The following is a 27,752-nucleotide window of genomic DNA, read 5'->3' on the forward strand; positions in this document are numbered from 1 at the left end:
GGGAAACTTTTGAAAATTACTGAATTACATGGTCAAAATAAGACTTGTTGGAAATCCTAGTCTATCCAGTAATTTAAAAAAACCAGTTTTGATGTTAATTGGTAGCCACAACTGTCATACCCCATCCCAAAAGCAAAGAACTGCCTTGAACAAGATGAATTAAAAATTCTGATTGATTCTGAATCTAACTTAATAATATCATAATTTCATAAAACTATGGTCTATTTAGATGGAACTTTGTGTATGAGGTTGGGGGTATGTATGGCATGTGTTCTTGAAATGATGTTTCTTTGAATATCCAAAAATACTGTACATAGAAACAGAAATGTTCTTTGAAACAAGTCTATTAACTGACCGTGATCATTCTAGCATATGTGTGCTCAGTGGGCTGGCCTTGGTCCTCAGGGACAGTGTGTGACTCCAGTGGTCTACCTACCTAGTCTCTTGCCTAGGGGCATCTGGGTCCTCTACTGGTTTTAGTGACAGATAATGTTATGTTGGGGTTATGCTTCCTTTGTTACATGTTGATTTCCCTACTAAATGTAGCATTTCAATTACATCCAACCTCTTACATTTTGAGATAATTGTAAAAAGAATGAAATTATGCAGAAATGGCCAATATCTTTTATTGATCTGTTCTTTTGGAAATTGTCATGCACTATAAATTGTGTACAGTTAAAAATATATATATATATATACACATATATTCTTACATGAGTAAAAAGCACCCTCTCCAGCAATTGTATGTAATTGGTATTTGAAGAGAATTCCCAAATAACTCATTGCTGCTGCTGCTGCTGTTTTTAGTTTGTGTGGGTTTTTTGTTTTATTTTGTTTTTGTGTGGAAAATTGATATTTAAAAAAAAAAAAAGGAAAGGAGAAAAAACACGACTACTGTTTACAGACTGAAAAATTACTGCTTTTTATACTACTGAGATCCTAAGACTCTCCAAAGCAAACATTTGGTTTAAGTCATTTATCTGATGTGGATAAAAGGTAGAGAACTTTTTAGTGTTCTCCACATAATGGAAAATGTACAAATGCCTAGCTGTGTTGCCCATCAATTTTGTATATTTTCATAATTTTAATTGTTCAAAATTGCATTATATTTTGCAATCACTATGTTCAATCTGGATTTGTCTTTCATTCTAACTTTTAATATAAAAAGGGGTTTCAATGTATCTACAGCCTTGTTATTGAAACTCTTCCTACTTTTTTGCTGTGATTTATTAATATGGGAAGTATATATTCTTCCTTCTTCAGAATTAGGTGAAGCATAGCAAATCTATTTAAAATGGATGAGCTAATTTATTTAAACACTTTCATCTTAAGTTGGCATTTCTGCCTGGTTCATTTTTGTTCAGATTCCTAGAAGCCACAACCTTTTAAATGGTATGTCATCTCAATTTTGTATTGTTATATTCCTCAGCAAGGTGGTAATATTCGTGAATTTAAAATTATTCCAAGGCCACTAGTTATTTTGTTTAAAGTACCTTGCGTGCTCACATTCATTAATTCAACATTTATGTGTTGAGCACTTATTTACTACGTGCCAGATTCCGTGTTAGGCTCTGCTGATATAATGGTAAATGAACTCTATATCCTAGTTAGTGGCTGAAGTGGGGGAAGAGACAATAAAAATAAATATGTTTGTAATTAAGTCCTGATTAATAAAATATGTCTGGGTATGTGATACGTGGGGTCACAAGAGGACCTCTTGAGTGGTGCCATCTGACCTGAATGATGAAGAGTCAGCCATGGAAAAGCGAATACAAGTCAAAGGCCCCAAGGCAGGAAACTGCTGAGCATGTTCCAGTGACTGTAAAAAAAAAAAGGCTCAAGTGCCTGGGACTTAATGAAAGGAGCGGAAAAGGGGTCCAGATTGAGATAGAAGGTGGAGTGGGGATTAGAGCAATCAGGATTTTGTAGCCAGGGGAAGAAATGAGATTTCTAAATTTAGTGGGAAGTTACTGGAGGATTTCAGGCAGGCTGATGACATGATTTATCCAAGGGTGTATGAACCCATAGGCTGAGATCATTTATTAAGACACACAACACAGTAGAAAGAGGAGCTGTTTGTTTTTCCTCCTAGTTTCCTTTCTGTCATATAATACTAAATGCCCTTGTTTGAGCCCTGAAAAAGTTCTTGCCTGCTTCTTCAGTTATGAATTAACTCCACCCCAACATTCTCTTTTTCCTTTAACAAAAAGTGCGCACTTGGATATACCTCACTGCCATTTTTGACTTTCCCCAAAAGGTGGGCTCAGGTTTATACTTTTTCATGTTCCCTGTTTTTGAGATGCTGTCACTGCCTTGATGCAGACATGTGTTTTATAGTAACAAGTGGAGGCTAAGTAACCATGAGCCAAATGCTTATAAAAATTATTTGTGGGGTACCTATAGTAGTTTATGCTTGGGGAACAGTTTTGCAACCTCAGCTTCCATGTATCTTAGTAAAAGTGGGTCCCAGGTAATGTACTGTTTTCCGTATGAGAAAAGCAGTTATTGCAGATAAGGCTACTAAGTCCACCCAGTGGGGTTAAGGGATAGATTCAAACTCTTAAGCAATGATGAAATGAGCTAAAATCCAGAGTGTCTCATGTCCCCCCCTCCCCCGGCCTCATACACACACTCCATCTCACATTCTTTATCTTGATGGCCATGTTCAAATCCTCAGATTGTCTTGGCTCTCTATTGAATAATCAATCTCTCCTGAAGCGATTCAAATGCCTACATACATATTTTGTGTGTGTGTGTGGCACCAATTACCAAGAATTATTAGTAAATTAAAATTATCCTTGGCACTATTTGAGAAAACGTGCAGGTTCCTTAGCACAGGATTCTTCATATTGGATCCAGGGTGATCAGTTTATCTGGAAATTCCCTTAAACAGCCTGATTAGTAGCATCTGAGCCACAATATTAGTGATTATATGCTAAGAAGTAGAGGGAAGGAATCCATTTGATGTGTTAGGGAAGATTTTTATATGGCATATGCAAATCACTACAGATTCTAAACTAGAAACAGGGAGGGCCTATCTTTAATGAAAAATACTTCAAAGAGCCTCTGATGTATGATAATCTAGTCCTGTCCAATAGCCTGTGTTTCTTCAACTCAAGACCCTAGGCTTATAAATAATGATACCCAGCATGGACCCATCCAATGAAGTACCCGTAGACGTGTTGCCCCTTTTCTTTCTTTCTCTTACAATTGCGATGAGACCACATTCAGGGACTGAATGCATTTAGTTCTCTCCCTACCTGTCATTTGTCTTATTCTGATTTCCGTAAGACAATGAATACTTAATTCTTTGGAAGTGACCCTGTTTTAGGTAGATGAGAAAAAATTAGAACAGCTCAAGCAAGTTTACCAGTGAGAAGCATACAAAAAGATCTTACAAGTTTTTCAATTAGAATTAATGAGTAGGGGACATATTGAAACTGTTGGGCCTAATATATAGTTATTCTTTTGTCAAATGTTAAGAGTATCTTTGCTGGCTATGTCAGGTGTTTAGGTTTGAACATCTTTTATCTAGTTGATTTGAACTGTTAGCTTAAGCTGCACAATTTTTTTTTGTTCCATCCAATTAAACACATGGGTTTTCCTGCATTTTTTGTTTCCAGTGATCTTAAAATACCCAATGTGGCTGAAATGGAGGAACATAGACAATCTGAGGTTTTATTTGCCAACTCTGCTCAACTTAAATTTCTTTTGGTGGGTGCAATTAGATATATTTCAGGAGCTGCAGTTTGATATTTTCAAATAGTTTAATATGAAAGTTTTCATGTTAACATGAAGCTTACTATTGCAGATTATTGTTCATCACTCCTGAGAAGAGATCTGCAAGTCAGTACAGTGCTCTCCCACTCTGCTTTTTAAAAGTTGGTACTTATTGAATAACTAACTGACAAAGTGACTTAGATGGAAAACTATCCCTTTCTAAAAAAACTTTCCAATTGGACTGAATTGTGTCATTTAGCTGTCTAAATCCAACTCTTAAAAAAACCTACCAGGTTATATTGGTAAAACTAAGAATTTGCTGAGTGTATCTCATGGAGTATGAAAAAGAACTATACTGCCATTCAATTTTAAGGACCAGAAAACGGACAATGCCTTTTACCACTCGCAATCAGTCTATTTGAATCTGAACACCTGTGGAAAGTAATAAAGGTAGGCCTTGAGCTGGGACTAGTTTCCAGTGTTACCAGGGTAGTCTGTTACCCTGGTAGAGCAGAGTCCACACCACCTTAGATTAAAAAATAAATTCAAAGGAGAAAGCAGGTCATAGGCCAAAGTATAATTTGTAAAAGAAAACTGAATGGCTTCAGGTCCTTTTAACCAAAACACAGAAACTTTAATTGAATCAGAATTATATCTATCAAAAACCTGGGCAGTACACTCTTCTTTATAGCACCAGTTCCTTCTGAGGGGGAATTTCACAAGCCATCTGAGTAAATGTTCCAGCTATACCAGACTGGTTACAGAGATGTTCCAAGCATAGTCACACCAGCATCAATATCTGGGCATACTCATATTTCTGGTTTAGTGCCACTTTTCCTACCACACTCTTATATCCCAGGAGGGTCTCACAGCCAGCAGGTAGCTTACCCCTACCCACCCCACCAAACCCTTGAAAACCCTGGAGTGCCCTTTCATAGCTCCTGCTTCTCGGCCCCCTTCTTCTGGAAGGCAGTCAAAATGTTTAGGCTCTTCTGGAGCTCTTCCTTCTTCCCATCGCTCATCTTGTTCTTCTCAATCAGCTTGGTGATCCGGGTCATCTCTAAGGCTGGGAAGTCCTCACCTTGGTCTAAGATCTTTCCCATGATCTTAAGGTATTGCTCGGCCCACTTCTTCTCAGCCTCCTTCACACTTGCAAGGTTGTCCTGCCCCTGCTTCAAGAGGGCCTGGCGGGCCTCCATGCCAGAGGCCCTGATGAACTCTCCAGCAAGGGTGTCATACGCAGGCAGGCAACCAGGCATACCTAGGTAAACCCCATGTCCCTTTAGCCAGCGCTGGATGGCTCCAACCTTAACTGCCCCACTATATAGGACTGGGTTCTCAAAGTCCCCATCCCGGAAGAGGTAGAAGACTGGGTAGTTCTCCTTGTCCAGCTTGTATTTCTCACTCAGCTCCATATTCAGCTTGTCACCATAATCTGTGAGTAGAAACCAGAAATGAGGAATAAGACATGAGGAAGGTATGGCAGGAGGTTGCTGTGAAGCCTATCTGAGCTGAGGGGAAGAAGAATCTCGGCTGTTTGAATTCCTCCTCTGCTACTTCCTAGCCATGTGGCATTAGTCAAATCCTTTAATCTCTCTGAATTTCATTTTCCTCATCTGAAAAAGGGGAATTCTGTATATTTATTATATGCCCACTATGTGCCAGGGACTGTTCTAAGTGCTGGGGACTTAGTTGTGATTTAGAGTGATTAAGAGTATCAAGCTCTCTGACCTCAAAGCGCTCATACTCTTCAAAAAGTGAGAAGAGAGACAATTAACAAATGAACCAAAGTGATTAGTGCTATGACGAAAATAAAATGGTGATATGACACAGTGACTGGGTGAGAAGGCCCACTTTGGTCGGTCATGGAAGACCTCCCTGTGAAGATGACATGAACTGAGGGACCTGAATATGTAGGAGACATAGAAGACACATTAACAGCAGACACATCAATTTGTGGGAAGAGTGTCTCAGGCAGAAAGGACTGCCAAGTGCAAAAGCTCTGAGGCAGGAATGAGCTGGGTATATTTAAGGATTACAAAGTGTAGTCTGGCTGGAGCTTAGTGAATATGTGGTAGGTAACGAACTCAGTCCCTACCACTTGAGGGCTGTTGGGAGGACCCAATGAGGGGATATGTGCACTTAACCTGGCAGAGTTAAGTGTTCAGTATGTGGTAGCTGTTAGTATTTGCTATGTCTTTCCCAAAAGGCAGCAGCAGCCCCAAGGACTACAACTGTTTTCTTACACCTGGCCAAGAAGAAATGGCCAAGACCACCTATTACTGGGTAGTAGTATAGGAAGTGTGGGGTTCTGGCACTTTATAATCTTGAGCAAGTTACTCTAAGCATCTGTTTCTTCACTTGGGGAATCATAAAACTTTCTTCGCAGAGTTGCCACAGGATGACATACATGTAAAACACTTAGCACAGTGGCCTGGCACATAATAAACATTTCAGAAATGTCAGCTATTGTTAATATTATTAAAGCCCCAAAGGAGTGGACTCACAGTTGAGTTAAACTTGATCAACTGCCCTGAAGAAGTGTGACAGCTACCTCTATCCAAGACCAGACTCAAGAGCTCACTAGGGAACTGTGGCATCTCAGCTGGGAGGAAGCAGAGAGGGAAGAACCTACTGCATTCCTCCTAAGAATACACACTTAGGAGGAGTTCTGAATGAACCCCTTGCTACCCCACAGCCTGAGACAAATCATTTAAGCTCCTTGAGCTTCAGTTTTCCTCAAGTATAAAAAGGAGATAATGCATCTCGCTTCTCAGGCGAGGTTCAAGTGAAGATTAAAAATGCAATGTCTGTGTACATCTTTACAGACTGAAAAACCACTAAATGTTGGCAACTATGTATTAAAGTTGTCCCTATCATTGAGAGCTACCCTTGGTTTAGTGGCAGCTCTGGTGGATTTGAGCTAAAGCCCAAACCCAATAGTTTTGGTACAAAAGAGCTGAAATGAAGATGGAAAAACTGACTACGCTGTCCCCCGGGAGGCAAGGCACCCCCTCTGACTACAGTCCCCTGCAAGGAGAGCTCCAAACTCTCACAGTAAGTTTCATGTCAGCGTGGGTGAAGGGTGAAGGATGGTGAATTCCCTCCCCTCAAGCACCTGCAAGGCTGAGCTGAGGTTCTGTGGTCACAGAATCTGCTCAAGCTAAGCTTACTGTGGGTACCAGTCTCCTTGAGAGGACACGACCCCATTTATACTACTCGTGTGTGGCTCAGACAGAAAGGCACTGGGTATTCCCCCTACAAGTAGGGAAATAATTCCTAGTTTCCTCCCCCTCTGCCCTCCTCAGTCATCCCAGACTTGTCCATACCTGAGATCCCCACCTCTGCCACCAAGAGATCATCGCTGGAAGCCGAGTTTTCAGCCAGACGCTTGAACTCATCCTGCTTCTCACCGTACGGGTACTGGGTGTCAAACTTCACCAAGACGAACTTGCTTTTGGGAATGACCTGAGGGCATACAGAGCTGAGCAAGTGGGGGTTCCCAAGGACCTTTGGGGCTAATTCCCTTTCCCAAGGGACCCCTGTTTAAGAAAGAGTGGAAAACAAGCCCACAAGGGAGACAAGCTCTCATATACTAACCTTCATTCATTCATTCACCCATTGATTCACTTAACAATTTGACGGTGTCTACTATTGAGTACCCCATTAAGTAGTTGCTCACACTAATCAAACTGTCTGGAACAAACAATGCTATAGATGTACTAAGGCCTTCTCCTCCAGTGGCCCTTTTGGTAAGGCTAAGGAAACGCATCCTTAGCACACTTTGCGTTGGCCCCTGTCGTGCCCATCATCCCAGGGGCCTTTCTCTGGCAATGAACCAGAAACCTGACCCAAACCAAACAATCGTCTATAAAGGGGTTGGCATCATGGAGGATGCTCTTGCTAGGGAGTCCAGAGTTTGCACTCTGCAATTTCAGGGCTCATAGGAAGTTGCTGAGAGGCCAGGCTTGCGACAATGTCCCCTCCCTAAACTACAGTTTCCTTGAAGTTAGATCTCTAAAACCTGAACTGTCAGGGTCCAGACTTCTATTTCAAGTATGGTAAAATTTACATCACAGGGATTTATTACATTAACTGTGTTGCACAACCATCACTAATATCTAGTTCCAGAACATTTTCATTACCCGAAAAGGAACCACGTATCCATTAAGCAGTCATTCCCCAATCCTCCTTCCCCCAGCCCCTGGAAACCACTAATCTGCTTTCTGTCTGTATGGATTTGTCTTCTCTGATGGACTCATACAATAAATGACCTTTTGTGTCTAGTTTCTTTCACTTAGCATAATGTTTTCAAGATTCATTCATGTTGTAGCATGCATCAGTATTTTATTCCTTTTTATGGCCAAATAAATATTCCATTGTATGGATATATCATACTTTGTTTACCCATTCATCAGTAGATGGACATTTGGGTTGTTTCCACCTTTTGGTTATTTGTGAATAGTGCTGTTATAAACATTTGTGTACAAGTTTTTGTTTGAACACCTGTTTTCATCTCTTTTGGGAATATATCTAGGAGTGGAACTGCAGGGTCATATAGCAATTCTATATTTAACTTATTGAGGAATTCTAAAACTTCATTTTCATGGTTTCACCCAATGCATAGATTTTCAGTTGCTCTACTTTTTTTTTTTTTTTTTGCGGTACGCGGGCCTCTCACTGTTGTGGCCTCTCCTGTTGCGGAGCACAGGCTCTGGACGCACAGGCTCAGCGACCATGGCTCACGGGCCCAGCCGCTCCACGGCATGTGGGATATTCCCGGACCGGGGCACGAACTCGTGTCCCCTACATCGGCAGGTAGACTCTCAACCACTGTGCCACCAGGGAAGCCCCTAATGCATAGATTTTATCTAATAAGCTGCCTCTGGTTGGTAGTACTGCCTCCCCTCCTCCTACAACTTTTAATTTTTCTAATCAAAGTCATCACTACGGGTTAATTTTTCATCACAGGCAATCCCTGCCATAATTAAGTCAAGCTGACATCAGTCCAGTTTTGTTAGTCCTTGTTTCTTACTGTGGGTTGCTGTCCATTTCGTTTTAGGTTTTAAAAAATATTTAACAGTACCAGAGAACACAAGGGAAGAGGGAGAAGGGACTAGAACAGGTAATCTTTAAGTGGTCACTGACCCCAAAAATTCTGAGTTCTGGAGTCTAAGAGCAGGGAAGACTTAAAAATATAAATCAGATCACATCCCTCTGGCCCATTTGGCCTTATTTCAGTTCAACACACCAAACATTCCCACTCAGGGCCTTTTCATTTGCTGTCTCTGCTGGCTAGAGTGCCCTTTCCCTGGTTCTTTCCATGGTTGTCAAAGCTCAGTTCAAATGTCCTCTCCTAACGGAGAGGCCTCCCCCACTAATACCATCTAATTCTGCTTCATTTCCATCATACTCTAGCAGGCTACTGCCCTCGACTTTCTTCACTGAATTAATCCCTCTCTGAAATCCTTATCTGCTTGTTGTCGGTCCTCTCCACTAAAATATAATTTATGAGAATAAGGACCGTCTCTGACCTGTTTTCTGCTGTATTATCCCTAGTGCCCAACAGTGCCCTGGCATGTGGCAGATGCTCCGAAAATATCTGATAAATGAACAAAACCAGGGCAGGCTTTGATAGCAGATGCTACATGTCCGGGGAGAAAATTTTTCTTTTTTTTTTTTTTTTTGCTGTACGCGGGCCTCTCACTGTTGTGGCCTCTGCCGTAGGCTCCGGATGCACAGGCTCAGCGGCCATGGCTCACGGGCCCAGCCGCTCCACGGCATGTGGGATCTTCCCGGACTGAGGAACGAACCCGTGTCCTCTGCATCGGCAGGCAGACTCTCAACCACTGTGCCACCAGGGAAGCCCCCAGGGAGAAAATTTTATAAAAGAACACATGAAAACCTAACTTCAAGGGGCCTACATTTATATTATGGAATAATATTAATAATCATACAGTGGTGTAACATTGAAATAGAATTGAGAGGCCTTCATCTTTTATTTTCACCATTCTTAGCCATCAGCAGAATGGTTTTGAATGGCAAACATTTGCACAGCTAATTTTTTCTTGTTCTTTTACTCAACCTGTACCTGTTAACTACTTTAGAAATCTCTCTCAGGATTTTCCTGGTGATCCAGTGGTTAAGACTCCGTGCTTCCAATGTAGCGGGCACAGGTTCGATCCCTGGTCAGGGAACTAAGATCCCACATGTGGCACAGTGCAGCCAAAAAAAGAGAAAGAAATAGAAGTCTCTCCTTTCTTCATCCTTGAGCAATCAGCTCCACCATAACCTACATTTAGTTGACTTGCTTCTTCAATGTATAGATGAATTCATTATTCATTCATTCATTCAATAAAAAGGTAGTGAGGACCTAACATGTGCCAGGCACTGTTCTAAGTGAACACAGCAGTAAAGAAAACAGACAGGGTTTCTCATTTTTAGTGATGGTAAAGGGCAAGAAACAAAAAAAGACACTGGAAATCACTGAAAGGCAAAGCACAGAACAAGTCTCCTGGATATGGTAACCCTAGGAAGCTCCCCTTTTGTTCAATAGTGATGGAAGAGAGTGAGATTTAGAAAGGGACTGGAGAAAACATTTGTTCATTCACTCGACAAATTATTATTGAGCATCTTCTATGTAACAGGTAACCTACTAGGTTGTGCAGATGATCAGTGAACAAGATATACAAGGTAGTTCTTCACAAGCATATAATATCCTAGTGTGGGACACAATACACTAGACAAGAAAAAAAAATCAGTGATGAGTGCTCTACAGAGAAATCAAACAGGGTAATGTGACTGGCACTTTAGACTGGGGGAGGGGGAAATCTGAGAAGGTAACATTTAACCCAAGCCTGAACGACGAGGAGCAACCAGCCTTTCAAAGACTGGGCAACTGCCAGTACAAAGGGCCTAAGGCAGTAATGAGCTAGGAACAGCCAAAGGACAGAGGGCACGGCATATGTAGTTGGAACAGAGGGCACAAAGAGGAGAATGATTAGGAGATGAAAGGAGAGGGAAGCAAGGGTCAGATCATGTAGGACTTAGGCTACTGGACTGAGAGGCTCCAGAGTGAAAACAGGGAGGCTAGTGAGGAGGCTTACATAACCATAGCCTAGACTAGGGTGGTAGCTGTAAAAATGGAGGCACACCAATTGATTAGGAAATACTACTACTGTTACGATGCAGTTTCCCTCTAAGTCACATTTGGTCTGTGATGTTACCCCATATCCATGTTTGGGTGGTAGGGGTGTCACTTTGCTAGGAAAGCCCCCTAAAGCAAAGGGTGCTGTGGGGTGTGTGCCTGACAACCAGCAAAGTTTTAAATTCTTGAAACTTTGCATTCAATGAGCCACAAGTGCCAACTCCACAAGGAACCCTTTTGAAAATACGAAGAGTTAAACCACTTGAGATAGATTTAGAGATTTAGAGCTCCACTTCTTGGTTCACTTCCCAGCAGTGGGTACAAATTAAGAAAATCAAATCTCAACACTTAGCTTGCCCATCTCATAGGCGAAGTTAAAAAGGTGCCAGTGGGTGTAAAATTAAGGGATTGGGACTGCATTCAGCCTTCAATATTTCCAACGTCCATTTACCGAGGCCAAGACCCCAATTCTGTAAATATGAAGGCGGGGGTAGAGGCGAATCCTTCCTTCCATGTCTCGACCCGATTTGATTTGTCACCAGGCCCAAGACACTCACTGTAGGGTGGTTGAACCGAAGCTTATTCTTAACCCTAGCACTTTTTAAGGAGACGCAGAATATCTGGACAGTGGCTGCAATCCAAGCCAAAGGGAGAGGGGCGCTGAAACGCAGGCTAACGAGCCGCGTTTCCAACCTTGCCCCACCACAGACGGGTGGCGTCCGCCTAGTACCGCCCTCCGAGTCTCCTACTTGGGATTTGAGGATTGGATCTCGCCCGGCACCGCCCTCTTCCCATATGCGACAGGAAGAGGCACCCGGCTCCCTCGGCTGCACCTCTGCAGTTCTCTTGCAAAAGAGGAAGCAAGTGCAAATACTGCAAAGGTGCGCGAGGACCCTGGTACATGTATGCTCCATGGTCATGATACGGCCTCGGCCCAGATTCCATAGTCCTACAGGACGGTGGGAAGTCACGGGATTGTCGCTACAGACCACCTCCTGCCAGCTGTCTCCTGTGTCCCTCACGGGTGCGTGCTCCCCTGGGCAGTCTGGCTGCACCTGTGCGCGATGTCCCCCGCCCCGTTACCTTGTAGAAAGTGATTGTATCCAGGGGAAGGGCGCCCTTGGTGTGCAGGCCGCTGCCGCCTTGCGGAGCAGAGAGGAGCAGGAGGAACATGAGAAGGGGAAACAATTGGGAGAGAGAAGCGGCGCGGGGAACGGCGGCAGCCATAACGCCGGATTCTGGCAGTAAGAGATAGGAAGGCTGTAGTGGAGCAAGCGCGGAGCCGGGAGTCACGTGGCTAGGAAGGCGGGCCCGGGTGCGCTCACGTGTACAGCCAGGCCTGCGTGGTGAGGGGGAGAAGCCACGTGAGGGACGGGGAAAATGGAGCTGCCGCGCGTGCGCACTCGGCGAAGCCCCAGCAGGCCTAGGGAGAGCGGGCCTGGCCGCGTGGCAGTGTGGGGGTTGGACGGCAGTGCCGGGGAGGCTGGGGGAGGGGAGGAGGAAGAGGAGGAAGGAGAGACTGCCGAGCACGCGCACGCGCACTCAGCGAGGCTTGCTACCAGCCTGCTCTTTTCCCGTCCTCCTCCGCGTGAGCCGCGGCGTGAAGCGCGTGCTCGGCGTCCTTGCAGCTCTAAGATGGCTATTCTCTTTTTCGAAGATGACGGGGCCAGCTGTCATTTCTTCCTGCCTTTTGTCCGTCAGGCAGTCGGTTGGGACCTGTTGCTACCTTCGGTTAGTCTGTCAGTCTGACGGTGCTACTACCCCTCAGTCATACTCCTCTCCCTCCCTTAGCCACGACCCGAGTTGGTAAGTGAGACTCAGCTATTCGTCAGTATGGCGGTCAGAGCGACTCCTGCCGCTTCCCAGTCCGATATGAGACCTACTCTGTGGTGAGTGCCTCACCAGGGAGGCTCCAGGCTCCTATAAAAACAGGCTTCCCTGAAAGCTGAGTACCCATCGAGCTGTGTCCTGGGCTCTCTGAAGATATATATATATATATATTTTTTTTTTTTTAGTACGCGGGCCTCTCACCGCTGCGGCCTTTCCCGCCGCGGAGCACAGGGTCCGGACGCGCAGGCCCAGCGGCCATGGCTCACGGGCCCAGCCGCCCCGCGGCACGTGGGATCCTCCCGGACCGGGGCACGAACCCGCGTCCCCTGCATTGGCAGGCAGTCTCCCAACCACTGCGCCACCAGGGAAGCCCTGAAGATATATTTTTTTAAAATCCTAGTAATTCTCTTCAACAGGTGTTTGTTCAGGATAGTTTACACCAGGTCCTGGTTTTTGCCTGCGGGAATACAGAATCAAGAGGAAAGAGATAGCAGTGTATTGAACAAACTCAGTGGTGGAAGGAGACGTGGGAATAGCAATATAACCATTACAGTGTAATCGGTAGAAAATAAGACTATATTACAGTTTCGTGAAAGCACAAATGGAGATTCAGTCAGCCCTGTTCAGGAATGTCAGGGAAAGTTATAGACGGGAGATGACTTTTGAACTGGATCTTGAAAGAAGAGGAGGTGTTTGCAGGGCAAACACCAAAGGATATTTCTAGCAAGGGGGAAAGCATGATGAATCTGTAAAGGTAAATGGGCACGTTGTAAAGGGTCTTATCAAGCTAAAGCGTTTGGAGCCACCAGAGGCTGTAGCTAGGAGAGTGACGTTAGATTTGCTGTCACACTCGGGAATAAAGGGGATGCCCTGGAATGGAGAAAGCTGAGGTCAGGGAGGTTCACTGCAGTAGTCTTGGTGGGAGAGATTAAGGTCCTGTAATAGGACCTAATAGATGAAAAGGTGAGGTTGGAATTGAGAAACTTTTATAGGGTAGAATCCACAAGACTTGAACAAATGGATATGCTGGTAAGAGAATAAATTATATAATACATTATAAGGGGCTTAGCACCAAGTTAACCATTGCATGTGTCCAATAAATGTGTATGTAGGTATGTATGTATGTATAAAGTAGTCATCAAAGATAATAGCCAATCTTGGGCAGCCAGTTTAGATAGAAATTTTGAGAGAGTCCAGTGTGTGTGTGTGTTGGGAAGGTTCAGAAAAATTTATTTTGAGTTTGCCCTAATAAATTATTAAAGAAAATGCACCACATAGATAAATGAATAGAAGTTAGAAGAAGGGATAATTACTGTGAGCTAAGGTGGTTAAAGAAGGCTTCATGTAGGAGGTGGAAACGGAGAACATTTTAGGTGGAGAACAAGTGAAAAAAGAGCAGAAGTGGAAATGAGCATGATGTTTTGGGGAATGACCGGCTTGCTTGAGGGAGTTCTCAAAACAGTAGATAGTAAGACAGTTTTAAGCCCAGGTAGGGGAGAATCTTGAAAATCAAATTAGGAAATTGCTATTTTGTCCTGTAGTCAATAAGGAGCTATTATCCACTTCTGAGTGTATAAATGCATTGAGCACATCTACAGTAGTTACTGTGATTGATCAGGAGTGACTTTTTAGTCATGATTAGTTTAGAAGTATGTTTTGAGAAAAGTGCAAGAAGTGGATTGGTTGGAGAGGGAAGGGAAATATTGGTACTTTTGTTATGAATTGCAAAAGTGCAGTAATTGTCTTAATGCTGCCTTTTAATAGTGCCCTGGTCCCAGTCAGTTACCTCATGGTATAATTAGATTCTTGGCTTCAGGACCTTGACAACAACAATCTACACAAATAAGCCAAGTATAACTCTCCATATTTAGGAAGTCATAAAATCCCACAGTTGACTCTGTTGTGGAAAATCAAAAGGCTCACCCTGGGTGAGGTAGGAAGGAGGAGGTGGCAAGGCATGTTACTTGAGTGTGCATATGACTCAAGTGGCAAGGCATGTTACTTGAGTGTGCATATGACTCAATGTAGCAACTGGAGTAAGGGAGAAGGAAAATGGCATGGTCTGCTAAGACAACTAATACATAAATTCTCCCATCTTTTTTTCTAACATCATCAAGCTGGTGAGCCCCCAGTCGCACTGACATCTTTTATTTCTCATATACAGAAGGCACGTTCCTGCCTCAGAGCCTTTGTGCTGGCTTTCTCCCTCTAGAACACTTTTCTTCAAAATATTCATATGGCCGGCTCCTTCGTTTCCTTCAAGTCTTTGACCCAATGTCAGCTTCCTAAGATCTACCCTGACCATACTTAAAAAAAAATCGCTCCTCCCTGATACCTTCCTGCTTTCCATCTCCCTTCTCTCTGTTCATAGCACTCTTCAGCTTAACATACTGTATAATTTGCTTATTTTCTTTTTAAAAATTGATTAATTAATTAATTAATTTGGCTGCATTGGGTCTTAGTTGTGGCACACAGGATCTTTCATGGCTGTACGTGGGTTCTTCGGTGCGGCGTGCGGGCTTCTCTCTAGTTGTGGGCTGTGGGCTCCAGGGCATGCGGGTCAGTAGTTTTGGCGCATGGGCTCTCTAGCTGTGGTGCACGGGCTCCAGAGCGCATGGGCTTAGTTGCACCACGGCATGTGGGATCTTAGTTCCCCGACCAGGGATTGAACCTGCGTCCACTGCATTGGAAGGTGGATTCTTAACCACTGGACCACTTAAGGAAGTCCCTGCTTATTTTTCTAAGTATCTGTTTCCCGTGAGGGATGGGTTTGTTTTTGTTTTTATTTTTGTTTTGTCTTTTTGGTTCACTGTTATATCCCCAGCACCTAGAACAGTGTCTGGCACATGGTAGATGCTCAGTACATTCTTGTACAGTGAATAAATGAATCAAGTCAATGAAAGAGGAACTATTCCATAGCTGTCTCTCAAAATTCCGTTGGTCCTTTCTGCATTCCCTTCTTAGATCACATATTGTACTTTGGAGCTGTCCCATCCCTTAGAGCTAATTGCTTTTACCCTGCAAGGTTTTGGTGATATTAACACTAGTTTTTTTGACATAGATGTCTTAATGAACACTTAAAGCAGATTTCACATTAAAAAAATTGTTATAGAAGGAAAATTTACTCAACAGTATGATTTTCTCCAAGCCCCATCCTCCTTTAAGAAGCTTTCAATATTTTTTTTAATAGCAGGATTATTCACATCATACCAATTAAAAAAATATATTTTATTTATTTATTTATTTGGCTGCATTGGGTCTCAGTTGCAGCATGTGGGGTCTTCCGTTGCAGCATGCGGGCTCTTCATCGCCGCCTGTGGGCTTCTCATTAGTTCTGGCGTGTGGGCTTCAGAGTGCTCAGGCTCTCTGGTTGTGGCATGCGGGCTCTAGAGCACGCAGGCTCGGTAGTTGGCGGTGAGCGGGCTTAGTTGCCCCATGGCATGTGGGATCTTAGTTCCCCAAGCACAGATCGAACTTGTGTCCCCTGCATTGGAAGGCAGATTCTTAACCACTGGGCCACCAGGGAAGTCCCAAGAAGCTTTCAATATTTAATAACTATTTACTGAACATCTTTTACACACCACACTCTCTTCTGGAGGCAAGGGTTACACTGGTGAACAAAATAGATGTGCTCCCTGCAGTCCTAGAGGAGAGACCAACATTAAATAAGTATACAAATAAATATATAATTACAAATTGTGATGATTTCTAAGAAAGAAAAGTTGAGGGCTTATGAAAGAATATGATGGGGGGAATTAATTTGCGTTGAGGTGCATGGAAAACCTCTACAAGCAATTATATTTGAGCTGATATAAGACCTAAAGCATGAATGGGATTCAGCTCTCAAGGAACTTACCCTTGATTGATGAAACAAACATTAAATAATTATATAAATAAATTTAAATTACACATTACTATGTGTTAGGAAGCATTTTAGGGAAAAAACCTAGTATGTGCAAAGGTTCTAGAATGAGAAAGAGGGAATTCCCTGGCGGTCCAGTGGTTAGGACTCTGTGGTTCCACTGCTGGGGGCCTGGATTCGATCTGTAATGGGGGAACTAAGATCCCCCAAGCTGCATGGTGTGACCAATAAAATAATACAGAATGAAAAAGAGCTTGAAATATTTGAGGAACAAAAAGAATTCCATTCTGGAATCTGTCTTTTAGTAATAAAAACATCAGCAAAGAAGGAGATTATATATGCGGGGTTGTAGGGATGTTTACCACAGAATTGTTTGCAGAATGAAAAATAAATAAAGGAAATTAAAAACAAAACCTGAAAACAGCCTACATGTCCATCATGAGAGGAATTGTTGGATAAATTATCTTATGTGGAATACTGTACAGCTATCAAAATTGATTAGAACTATTTATATTAAAGTGGAGAGATATCCATGAAATAACAGGTGAGAACAGCAATGTATACAGAAATATATGATCCCATTTTAAAAAACCTACCATACCACTGCAACAACCTCTGTATGTGTGTGTGTGTGTGTGTGTGTGTGTGTGTGTGTGTGGATAGAAATATATATATATATATGGATATATTTTAATGAGAATAGAGAATGATGTAGAGAAATATACCAGGCTTTTTGCATTGGTTACAGTTCAGGGGAGTGGAGAGAAAGAAAATAAGACTCTAACAAAAGGAAAAAAGGTTATTATGGAATAATGTTGAGCAAAAACGTAGAATATAAAATACTAGCTATAGAATTACTACAAACATGTAAAAATTGAATATGCATAAGGACAAAGACTTAAAGTAACGAAAGTAAAACTCGTTTTGACTAGATGAGATTGCAGCAAACTTTTTACTTTAGATTTCTCTTATTTCAATATTGTTTTTTCAATAAAGTAACATTAAAAAATGCATAGAGATTTTAACATCCAGGGATCAGATCATTTCAGCAGAGATGTTTTTCTTTCTTCTTTTGTCCCATGTTCAATTCATGTTGTTTTGTCTTATCTTATGCACTGTCATAAGCCACCTGAAATATTATCTAGGTCAAAGTGGGATGTAAATAAGTAAATAAAAATAACTTAATTCTTGCCAGTCTCTTCCCTTTTTAATCTATCCTGAACACTGCCAACATGTTACTCGTGATAGTATCATGTAAAAGGATAATAATAATACTTCATAGAATTGTGAATGGATTAAATTAATGTATAGGAAGCATTTAGAATAGGGCGTGGCATATACTACATACTCACGAAGGACTAGTTATATGGTAATTATGTCATGTCATTTATTTGCTCAGAAGTTTATAATGGCACCTCTGCAGTATAAAATTCAAATGCAAGAGCCTCTACAATCTAGTTGTAAATAAAAATGCCACTTATAATATTACATGTAGGACTTTCCTGGTTGTGCAGTGGTTAAGAACCTGCCTGCCAATGCAGTGGACATGGGTCAAGCCGTGGTCCAGGAAGATCCCAGGATCTTCCCAGGATCTTAGCTGCCGCGGAGCAGCTAAGCCCGTGTGCCACAACTACTGAGCCTGCGCTCTAGAGCCTGTGAGCCACAATTACTGAGCCCACGTGCCACAACTACTGAAGCCCATGGGCCTAGAGCCTGTGCTCTGCCACAAAAGAAGCTGCCACAATGAGAAGCCTGCGCACCGCAACGAAGAGTAGCCCCCGCTCGCCACAACTAGAGGAGGCCTGTGCACAGAAACGAAGACCCAATGCAGAAATAAATAAATAAGTAAGTAAGTAAGTAAAGTAAATTTACATGTAGCTACTGAGCTCATGAAATGTGGCTAACCGGAATTGAGACATAAGTGTAAAATACACCCTGAATTACAAAGTACAAAATTAAGAAAGTGAAATATTGCAGTGATTTTTATATTGATTATATGTTGAAATGACAAAATTTTTAATATTTGGGTTAATAAAATTTATTATTAAAATTAATTTTACCTGTTTCTTTTTACTTTTTTAAAAGTTTTTTAGAAACTTTTAAGTTACGTATATGGCTCACATTACATATTTATTGGATAGAATGACTCTAGATTTTTAAAGTAAAATGTTGCTAACTTTTTCTTTTCTAAAAAATTTTGCTCTCTTTTCTTATTGAAGTATAGTTGATTTACAATGTTGTGTTAGTTTCAGGTGTACAACAAAGTGGTTCTTTTTCAGATTCTTTCCCATTATAGATTATTACAGGATATTAAATATAGTTCCCTGTGCTATACAGTAGGGCCTTGTTGTTTACCTATTTTATATCTAGTAGTGTGTATATGTTAATCCCAAACTCCTAATTTATCCCTCTCCCCTCTCTCTACTTTGGTAACCATAAATTTGTTTTCTATGTCTGTGTAATTCTGTTTTGTAAATAAGTTCATTTGTGTCTTTTTTTTTTTTTTTTTCTTGGCTGCACATCACGTTATGTGGGATCTTAGTCCCCGACCAGGGATTAAACCCGTGCCCCCTGCAGTGGATGCATGGAGTCTTAACCACTGGACCACCAGGGAAGTCCCTGTATCATTTTTTGAGATTTCATATATAAGTGGTATCATATATTTGTCTTTGTCTGACTTCACTTAGCGTGATAGTCTCTAGGTCCATCTATGTTGCTGCAAATGGCATTATTTCATTCTTTTTTATGGCTGAGTAATACTCCATTGTGTACATATACCACATCTTCTTTATCAATTCATCCCTTGATGAACATTTAGGTTGCTTCCATGTCTTGGCTATTGTAAACAGCACTGCTATGAACATTGTGGTACATGTATCTTTTCGAATTAGAGTTTTCTCTGGATATGTGCCCAGGAGTGGAATTCCTATATCATATGGTAACTCTATTTTTAGCTTTTTAAGGAACCTCCATACTGTTCCCCATAGTGGCTGCACCAATTTACATTCCCACCAACAGTGTAGGAAGATTCCTTTTTCTCCACACTGTCTCCAGCATTTGTAGCATCTAGTCTTACATTTAGGTCTTTAATCCATTTTGAATTTACTTTTGTATATGGTGTTAGAGAATGTTCTAATTTCATTGATTTACATGTAGCTGTCCAGTTTTCCCAACACCACTTATTGAAGAAACTGTCTTTTCTCCATTGTATATTCTTGCCTCCTTTCTCATAGATTAATTGACCATAAGTGCGTGTGTTTATTTCTGGTCTTTGTGTCCTGTTCCATTGATCAGTCTTTTTTGTTCCATATTGTTTTGATGACGGTAGCTTTATAATATAGTCTGAAGTCAGGGAGCATGATTCCTCCAGCTTAGTTTTTCTTTGTCAAGATTGTTTTGGCTATTCAGGGTCTTTTGTATTTCCATACAAATTTAAAAAAAATTTGTTTTAGTTCTGTGAAAAATGCCATTGGTAATTGGATAGGGATTGCACTGAATCTGTAGATTGCCGTGGTAGTATGCATATTTTAACAATATTGATTCCTGCAATCCAAGAACATGGTACAACTTTCCATCTGTTTCTGTCATCTTTAATTTCTTTCATCAGTGTCTTTTAGTTTTCAGAGTACCAGTCATTTGCCTCCTTAGATAGGTTTATTCCTAGGTATTTTATTCTTTTTGATGTGATGGTAAATGAGATTAGGTTACCATTTCATCCTTATCTCTGTCCAGTTGATATTTTAGACCCAAGTGCAGTATACTTGCATTTATTTCTATTAACTTTTATATTATTATATTATTAAATAAAACTTATTATTCTAAAGTATAAGATCTATCCCTCACAACTTTGGTACATTCATTCAATAAATACTGAATGCCTATTTTAGTCACTTTTAGGCACTAGAGATATTGAGGTTAATGAGACAGATAAGTTGCCTGGCCCCAAGGAAGTTACAGTCTAGTAAGGAGAAATAGGCACACAAACAAACAAGATATTTTGGAATTTAAATAAATGTTACATCTCTGAGGTGATGACATTTGACCTGATGCTTGAAGGATGAGAAGGAGCTAGTCATGTGATTATCTGGGGGAAGAGCATTCCAGAGAAGGAAGAGCTATTGCAAATTATCTGAATTGGAAAAGTATTTGACCTGTTGGATAAACACACAGTGGTGGGCAGTCACTAAGATAGCCCCCAATGATGCCTGCCTCTTGGTATTCACACTGTTGTGTAATCCTCTCCCCTTGAGTGTTGACGAGATCTGTGATGAATAGAATACAGGAAAGGTGATGGGATGTCACTTCAGTCATTTGCTTACATAAGATTGAGACTTCCATGTCGCTCGGAGGGCATCTTGTGGAAGTTCACATGGCAAAGAACTGAGTGTAGCCTTGCACCAAGAGTTAGTTAGGAACTGAGGCCCTCAGGCCCACAGCCCTCAAGGAACTGAATTAGGCCAACAACTGTATGAACTTGGAAGCAGATCCTTCTCCATTTGAGCCTTCAGACGAGACCCAGCCCTGGTCAACATCTTGGTCATAACCTTGTGAGAAACACTGAAGCAGAAGACCCAACTAAGCTATTCTTGAACTCCTAACTCACAGACGCTGTGAGATAATACATGTGTTTTAAACTGCTAAATTTGTGGACATTTGTTATGATGCAATAGATAAGTAACACACACATATTTGATAAATATGCTCACTGTATTTTCTTTCAAGTTATTGATGAAAATGTTTTACAGAACAGTGTCAAGTCAGAATTCTGGTTCACTCCAGTAGAAGCCATTTTTTTTTTTAGAAGCCATTTTTAAGTTGATATTTATCAATTACTTAGCACTACCTTAGGTTTATTTAGAAATGCCCTTAATTGTGCTTCTACTTGGTCTACATTTTCTTTTCTTTTCTTTCTTTCTTTTTTTCTTTTGGCCACACTGCTCGGCCTACGGGATCCTAGTTCCCTGACCAGGAATCGAATCCAGGCCCCAGTAGTGAAAGTGCTGAGTCCTAACCACTGGACCACCAGGGAATTCCCAATATATTTTCTTATTTTTATATCATGAAATTTCTCACAAAATGTTTTGTCAAAATACCATATACACTGTGTCTAAAAAGAGAATGGGGTTAGTCTGGCATGATTTTTTTTTTTATAAATCCATGTTGAATTAATGGTTACTTTTTTCTAATTCTTTAAAACACATCTTGGGACTTCCCTGGTGGCACAGTGGTTAAGAATCTGCCTGCCAATGCAGGGGACACGGGTTTGAGCCCTGGTCCAGGAAGATCTGAAATGCTGTGGAGCAACTAAGCCCGTGTGCCACAACTGTTGAGCTCTAGAGCCCGTGAGCCACAACTACTGAGCCCACGTGCCACAACTTCTGAAGCCCATGTGCCTAGAGCCCAACCTCTGCAACAAGAGAAGCCACCACAATGAGAAACCTGTACACCGCATCGAAGAGTAGCCCCCACTTGCCACAACTAGAGAAAGCCCGTGTGCAGCAAGTAAGACCCAACAACAAAGACCCAATGTAGCCAAAGATAAATAAATAAATTGATAAAAATACATCTTTTGGATAGTTCATTCTAGAATCTTGTCTGAGATAAATACTAAGATCTTTGCAGATTCTACTATCCTTTCTTCTTATAAAAAATTTTTAGTTATCAACAGCTTTCTACAATTTCTACAACTTCTAGCAATTTCTACAATTTCTAGCAATTTTTCCAGTTTTACATGAACTCTCAAATTTCATTCAATGGTTTATTGGGTTAACCTGCAAGTTTTACCAAAGCCCTGGAGTGTAATTGTTTCATGCCAGGAGTGCTGCATTCATTTAGAGCAGTCAGGTGCTCTCTTACAATCTTTATCTTCAGTTCCCTCTTACAATGTTTTACACTTTTTATTCTAAATATTATTCTTTTCAGTAGGAGAGACAGAAACATGTTATCCATTAATCATTATACCATGAGTTTCAGCAATGGGATATATCCTTCCTTGCTTTTGTCCCAAACTTCATTTTTTTGGATAACAGCTTTATTAAGATATAATTTACGTACTGTACAATTCATCCTTTTAAAGTCTACAATTCAGTGGTTTCTGGTATATTCATAGAATTGTACAACCAGCACCATTATCTAATTTTAGAATATTTTTATCATCCTAAAAAGAAAGCCTGTGCCCATTAGCAGTCACTCCCCATTCCCTCCCAAACTACCTTTCTAGCTCTAGGCAACACTAATCCACTTTCGGTCACTGTAAATTTGCCTGTTTGGGACATTTTTTTTTAATTAATTAATTTATTTATTTGGCTGCGTTGGATCTTTGTTGCGGTACATGGGATCTTCCTTGCAGCATGTGGGATCTTTCGTCGTGGCGCTCATTGCGACGTGTGAGCTGTTTGTTGCGGCGCGCTGGCTTCTCTCGAGTTGTGGTGTGCGGGTTTTCTCTTCTCTAGTTGTGGCGCAGGCTCCAGAGCACGTGGGCTCTGTAATTGAGGTGCACAAGCTCAGTAGTTGTGGCGCATGGACTTAGTTGCCCCACAGCATGTGGGATCTTAGTTCCCTGACCAGTGGCTGCAATATGTTATATTTCCACAGCAGTGTATGAGGTTTTCTATTTCTCAACATTCACTTGCTATTGTCATTTTATTATAGCCATCCTAGTAGGTGTGAAATGTCATCTCGTGATTTTAATTTGTATTTCCCTGGTGGCTTATGATGTTGATCATCTTTTCATGTGTATTAGTTATTCGTATTATTTTGGGGAGAAATCTCTAATTTAAAACCTTTGCCCGGGAATTCCCTTGCGGTCCAGTGGTTAGGGTTTGATGCTTTCACTGCCAGGGCCCAGGTTTGATCCCTGGTCGGGGAGCTAAGATCCCACAAGCCGTGAGGTACAGCCAAAAAAACAAACCTTTGCCCATTTTTAAATTGGGTTGTGTTATTGAGTTGTAGGAATTCTCTATATATTCTACATAAAAGTCCCTTATTAGATATATGGTTTACAAATACTTTCTCCTATTCTGCGGGTTGTCTTTTTTACTTTCTTGATGGTATCCTTTGAAGCAGTAAAGTTTCTGATTTTGAAGAAGACCAATTTATCTATTTTTTCTTTTGTTGTTTGTACTTTTGTTGTCATATCTAAGAAGCAATTGCCTAATAATTCTTTTGATGTCCCATTAATCTTTAAAATTACCTTTCCCTGTTTTCCCATTAACCAGTTTCCTGTTAAGAGTACTGTATGTGTTAAGAGTGAGAACTATGATCAGACTGACTGAGTTTGAATGTTGGTGTTACCACTTGATAATTCTGTAACCAGAGGGAAAATGACACAACTTCAAGCCTCAGTTTCTTCATCTGTTAAATAAGAATAATACTTCTTACCTCAAAGGTTGTGTTGAGGATTAAAATGCTTACAGAGAAAGCACTTGATAATTGGTAGCTATTATTACTAGAAATTTTCTTTAAGTACTATTTTTGCTTAAATTAAAATACTTTACTACATAGGTGTTTTTCTTGACTTTGTATCCACTGCAGTAACTCGCTCATGGTAGAAGTTTAATGAATATCTGTTAACTGAAATTGATATGTAATATATAGTAGTAGCCCATTACATTGAGAACTGAGATGTGTTTGAGCTTGGTAAGGAGCTAAGTAAAAAGAAAAGACAAAACTGAAAATAAATATCACCCAGTTCATTATTTGGGCTTGGGTTAGCCCTGGTAGAAAAGGAAATGGGAGAATTATGATTCCAAAGACACTTCAAAGGGGAACAGTGCTAAATATACAGAAGGGAGGGGCTTAATTTAGAGAGAAAAATAGAAAAGTAAATCCCCAAATGTTTGTTGGTGGCATAAGACATTTTAGAATAGATGCCAGAAGAGAAAAGTTCTCTTGTCAAGAGCAGCAGACTGATTTGCCATGGTTGTTCTCTGAACAATCTGAGATTTGTTCTTGACTGAGACAAGAGTCCTTTGTCCAAAAGCATTCTCTTATCACTTGGTGAGACTGTCATTAGTCCCCTCACCCTTATTAGATAGACGTATGATTAGAGGCCTCACTCAAAAGACTCCCTAAGATTTTATGGTAGGGATTTCTGATCCAGAAATATACTGGTATTTTAATTTGTTTACCTAATAATGTAAGCAAAGTGATTAGAGCCTACCTCTACTTAACAATGCCCTGTATTCCACTGCACATGATATTCTCAATTTCATATGAATAAATGAATAATATATTTAAATTACTCAAGCCATGCAAATGATCTAATTTATGATATCAATAAATATTTATAAAATGTATGAGTGTATGGTTAGATGAAAGATAAATGGTTATGTAAATGAAACGTTCTTCCTTCTGCTTTCTCCTTCCCCCAATTTTTGTCCAGATTTTATCAGTTCTTCCAAATAATGTTCAAATGCCAATCAGTGTATATTATTTTTTGTGTACAGATTATTTGAGATTTGGTATTCAAGCTATTTTTCCTACTATATTATAACCTCCTGAAAGTCTGGGTCTGATCATTTTTGTCTTTATATTTTCCATAACACAGCATTTTACACAAAGTTGATATATAAACATAAGCATATTCAATGAATTGTGTAATTTAGTAATATATTTACATTTATAAATGTAATATTGCTACAAATATAATATTACAAATATTATATAATATTACATTTCTTATATTTATGGTGGGAATTTTGGTACAGAATATTTAAGAAAACATTCATATTATGAGACATTAATAACCCTTTCTCTTCACACCTTTTCCAGATATTACTAAAAACTTACTGATTGAGTAAATATATCGTCTGTCATCCCCAACACAGGCTTCTGTCCCTAAACAGGACAGGTTTCAAACAGACCTCCCTTCTTCCCTATTTTTCTTTCCCTTTTTTCTATTCTATTTCTCTCTTGCAGCTCTATTTACCTTTTCATGGTAACTCATTCTCTGTACTTTTTATTAGTCCTACATCTTGCCCCTTTTTACAATTCCTGATGCTTTTTAGAACTTTGTTTCCTTGTCACCTGCTCTTTCTATATTTGTTCTTCCTGCTTGGCTTTCTCCTCCACTTGTCACTACTTTCTCTCCTTGCCCTCAAGATACAGGGCAGGATTGGGTAGGGAGGAGCCCAGCTGGGTTAAGGGTGGAGCTACCTGTTTACTTCTTGGGATTCAGAACCTGACCAGGAAGGATCAGGCTGCTTGAATTTAGCTGAGGCTGAAGTCCGTATGGCCTGCCTTCTGGAGGCTAGCATTTTGGAGGACAATTGGAACTTGGTGAGACTAGAAGCAGCCCCTCTCTTCGTTTTTCGATCCCCCTTCCATCCTCCCTGTTCTGTATTTTTCACTCACAGCATCTCTTTCCATACTAACTTTTCTTCTTCCTTTTCCCCTGTTGCTTACTATTCTGTTTTTTCTGTCTGTCTAGCTCTCTGTCAGTCAACTTTATTTAGTATTTGTTTGCCTTTACTGTTACCCATTCTTTCCACATATCTGTCTGTTCTCTCTTAAAATTTAACTTTTTCTACCTCTTTTCCATTTTATTCTTCCCTTTATTAATTTTCTCATCCAACTCTCTTTTTTCCCTTCAGTCATTTTCTTTCCACCTGTCTGTTCTTTTTATCTTACTGTTTCCCAGCAATGTAGCAATAAGGGAGGAAGAAAGGAGCCACCCTGGCTTTCCAGGGGCCTATTCACCCTTTTTACTCATTCTCAGACTTGTAGTGTGTTTTGATTAGGCACTGAAGAGTTTGTGCTTTGCACAGATAGTTAACAAACAGTGAAATTAGAGAAAGGTTGAATATTAAATTTAAAAGGCTTAATTTTATTCTTACTTTCTCTTTTTATTTAGTTATTTTCTGCAATACAGTGGATACAGTTTGTTATGGCTACTCTGAGGTAAGTTTATTTAACCTCATGTAATGTGACTGTTTGAACTAGTACAACTAGCAAAACTGGAGACAAGCAAAACTGGAGAATTCTGAAGTCTCTCTCTCTCTCTCTCTCTCTCTCCCTCCCCCTCTCTCCCTCTCTCTCTCCCTCTCCCTCTCTCCCTCTCCCTCTCCCTCTCCCTCTCTCTCTCTCCCCCTCCCTCTCTCTCTTTCTCTCTCTCTCTATATATATATAAATCCCTGGGGATTTGCTTTTACTCATTAGTTAGAAATGCTGTTCTTTACCGTGTTGACGTTATCTGATTAATAAAATGTAATAATATCGACAACAATAATAACAAAAAAAAACAGATTGAAGGGTAACATCTGAAAATCAAAGGACAATTTGGTCAACAGGATTGATATGCAAAATCAGTTGTGAAGTGCTCACTTTGGTAGCACGTATACTAAAAATTGTAATGATACAGAGAAGATTAGCATAGCCTCTGCTTAAGGATGACACACAAATTCGTGAAGCATTTCATATTTTTAAAACATTTGTGCAGTTTATTTTACATCAATTTTATGTCAATAAAGCTGTAAAAAAAAGTAGCAAAAACAAAGGAGCCTCAATTGTCCTGTTTAATGATAGTCTTTTATCTCTGCCAGTGTTATAGGTTCAAGTTCACTTATTGCCTATGCTGTATTCCAGAACATACAGAAATCTCCAGAGGTGAGCAGTCTCTTTCTGTGTTGGATTTGAACTTTTAGTGACTTAGCCTTTGAAATAAAAAAGAGAGGTGTCCCCTATAAATGATGGAATAATGCTATGAATTGCTTGTAAATTTGTCGTTTTGATATAATACATTGAGATATTTTAGACATTGCCCCAAAGGTCTCCCTTTTCTTTTAGGTAGTTATTTTAATTATAATTTTGAATACTGAGGAATTGACTAAATGTGGATTAGTGGATAAATGTAGATTTTTTGGGGGTATGCATTAATTATTAAAGTCAAAGAAACAGTATTGTTTGAAGCCTATATTCATTCTAAGCATGGTAGTAGGGTCTTGCCTAGAGGTGAGTTTTCTGATGTTGATATCTTGGTAAAATTGCTGGTGGGGCTGGAAATAGTTCAAAGACTGCTATACAAAAGGTATTTATTTTGCTGTTCTGGCTTTCTAGGCAATTACAATTTAATGATGAAAAGAGAACAAAAATACATACTATGTAAAACTTCATACCAAAAAAGTCAAGTCAAAAACCTTCCTTTTATTGAGGTATAATTGACAAATAAAAATAGTATATACTTCAGGTATTAAA

General features: G+C 40.4%; 1 protein-coding gene and 1 non-coding gene across 3 annotated transcripts; both read right to left on the reverse strand.

The window, feature by feature from the left end:
- Positions 1-4,334: 4,334 nt before the first annotated feature.
- ERP29 (endoplasmic reticulum protein 29) lies at positions 4,335-12,223 on the reverse strand. Of its 2 annotated transcripts, XM_007468591.1 has the most exons (3): positions 11,951-12,223; positions 7,050-7,188; positions 4,335-5,155 (listed from the first exon to the last, which is right to left on the reverse strand). In XM_007468591.1, the coding sequence occupies exons 1-3, from the start codon at positions 12,092-12,094 to the stop codon at positions 4,653-4,655; spliced, it is 786 nt and encodes a 261-aa protein (XP_007468653.1). In that variant the 5' UTR covers positions 12,095-12,223; the 3' UTR covers positions 4,335-4,652. The 2 variants fall into 2 exon arrangements, with proteins under 2 accessions (XP_007468653.1, XP_007468654.1); XM_007468592.1 differs by lacking the exon at positions 7,050-7,188 and having other exon boundaries at positions 5,138-5,155; positions 11,951-12,094.
- A 9,293-nt stretch (positions 12,224-21,516) lies between these two features.
- On the reverse strand, positions 21,517-21,588 carry TRNAE-UUC (transfer RNA glutamic acid (anticodon UUC)). The gene has a single exon. It is a non-coding gene; the product is annotated as a tRNA-Glu (tRNA).
- Between the last annotated feature and the right edge of the window lie 6,164 nt (positions 21,589-27,752).

Source organism: Lipotes vexillifer, unplaced genomic scaffold, assembly GCF_000442215.2.
Source record: "Lipotes vexillifer unplaced genomic scaffold, Lipotes_vexillifer_v1.1 scaffold573, whole genome shotgun sequence".
NCBI classification, from domain to species: domain Eukaryota; kingdom Metazoa; phylum Chordata; class Mammalia; order Artiodactyla; family Lipotidae; genus Lipotes; species Lipotes vexillifer.

What these genes read in the sequence shown, in the direction of transcription:
- ERP29 (XM_007468591.1), bottom strand. Translation starts at nt 12,094, where the DNA reads ATGGCTGCCGCCGTTCCCCGCGCCGCTTCTCTCTCCCAATTGTTTCCC. An exon ending in ATACAATCACTTTCTACAAG is followed by an intron (nt 7,189 to 11,950) that starts GTAACGGGGCGG and finishes GTATGCCCTCAG; the next exon opens with GTCATTCCCAAAAGCAAGTT. An exon ending in GGCAGAGGTGGGGATCTCAG is followed by an intron (nt 5,156 to 7,049) that starts GTATGGACAAGT and finishes TTCTACTCACAG; the next exon opens with ATTATGGTGACAAGCTGAAT.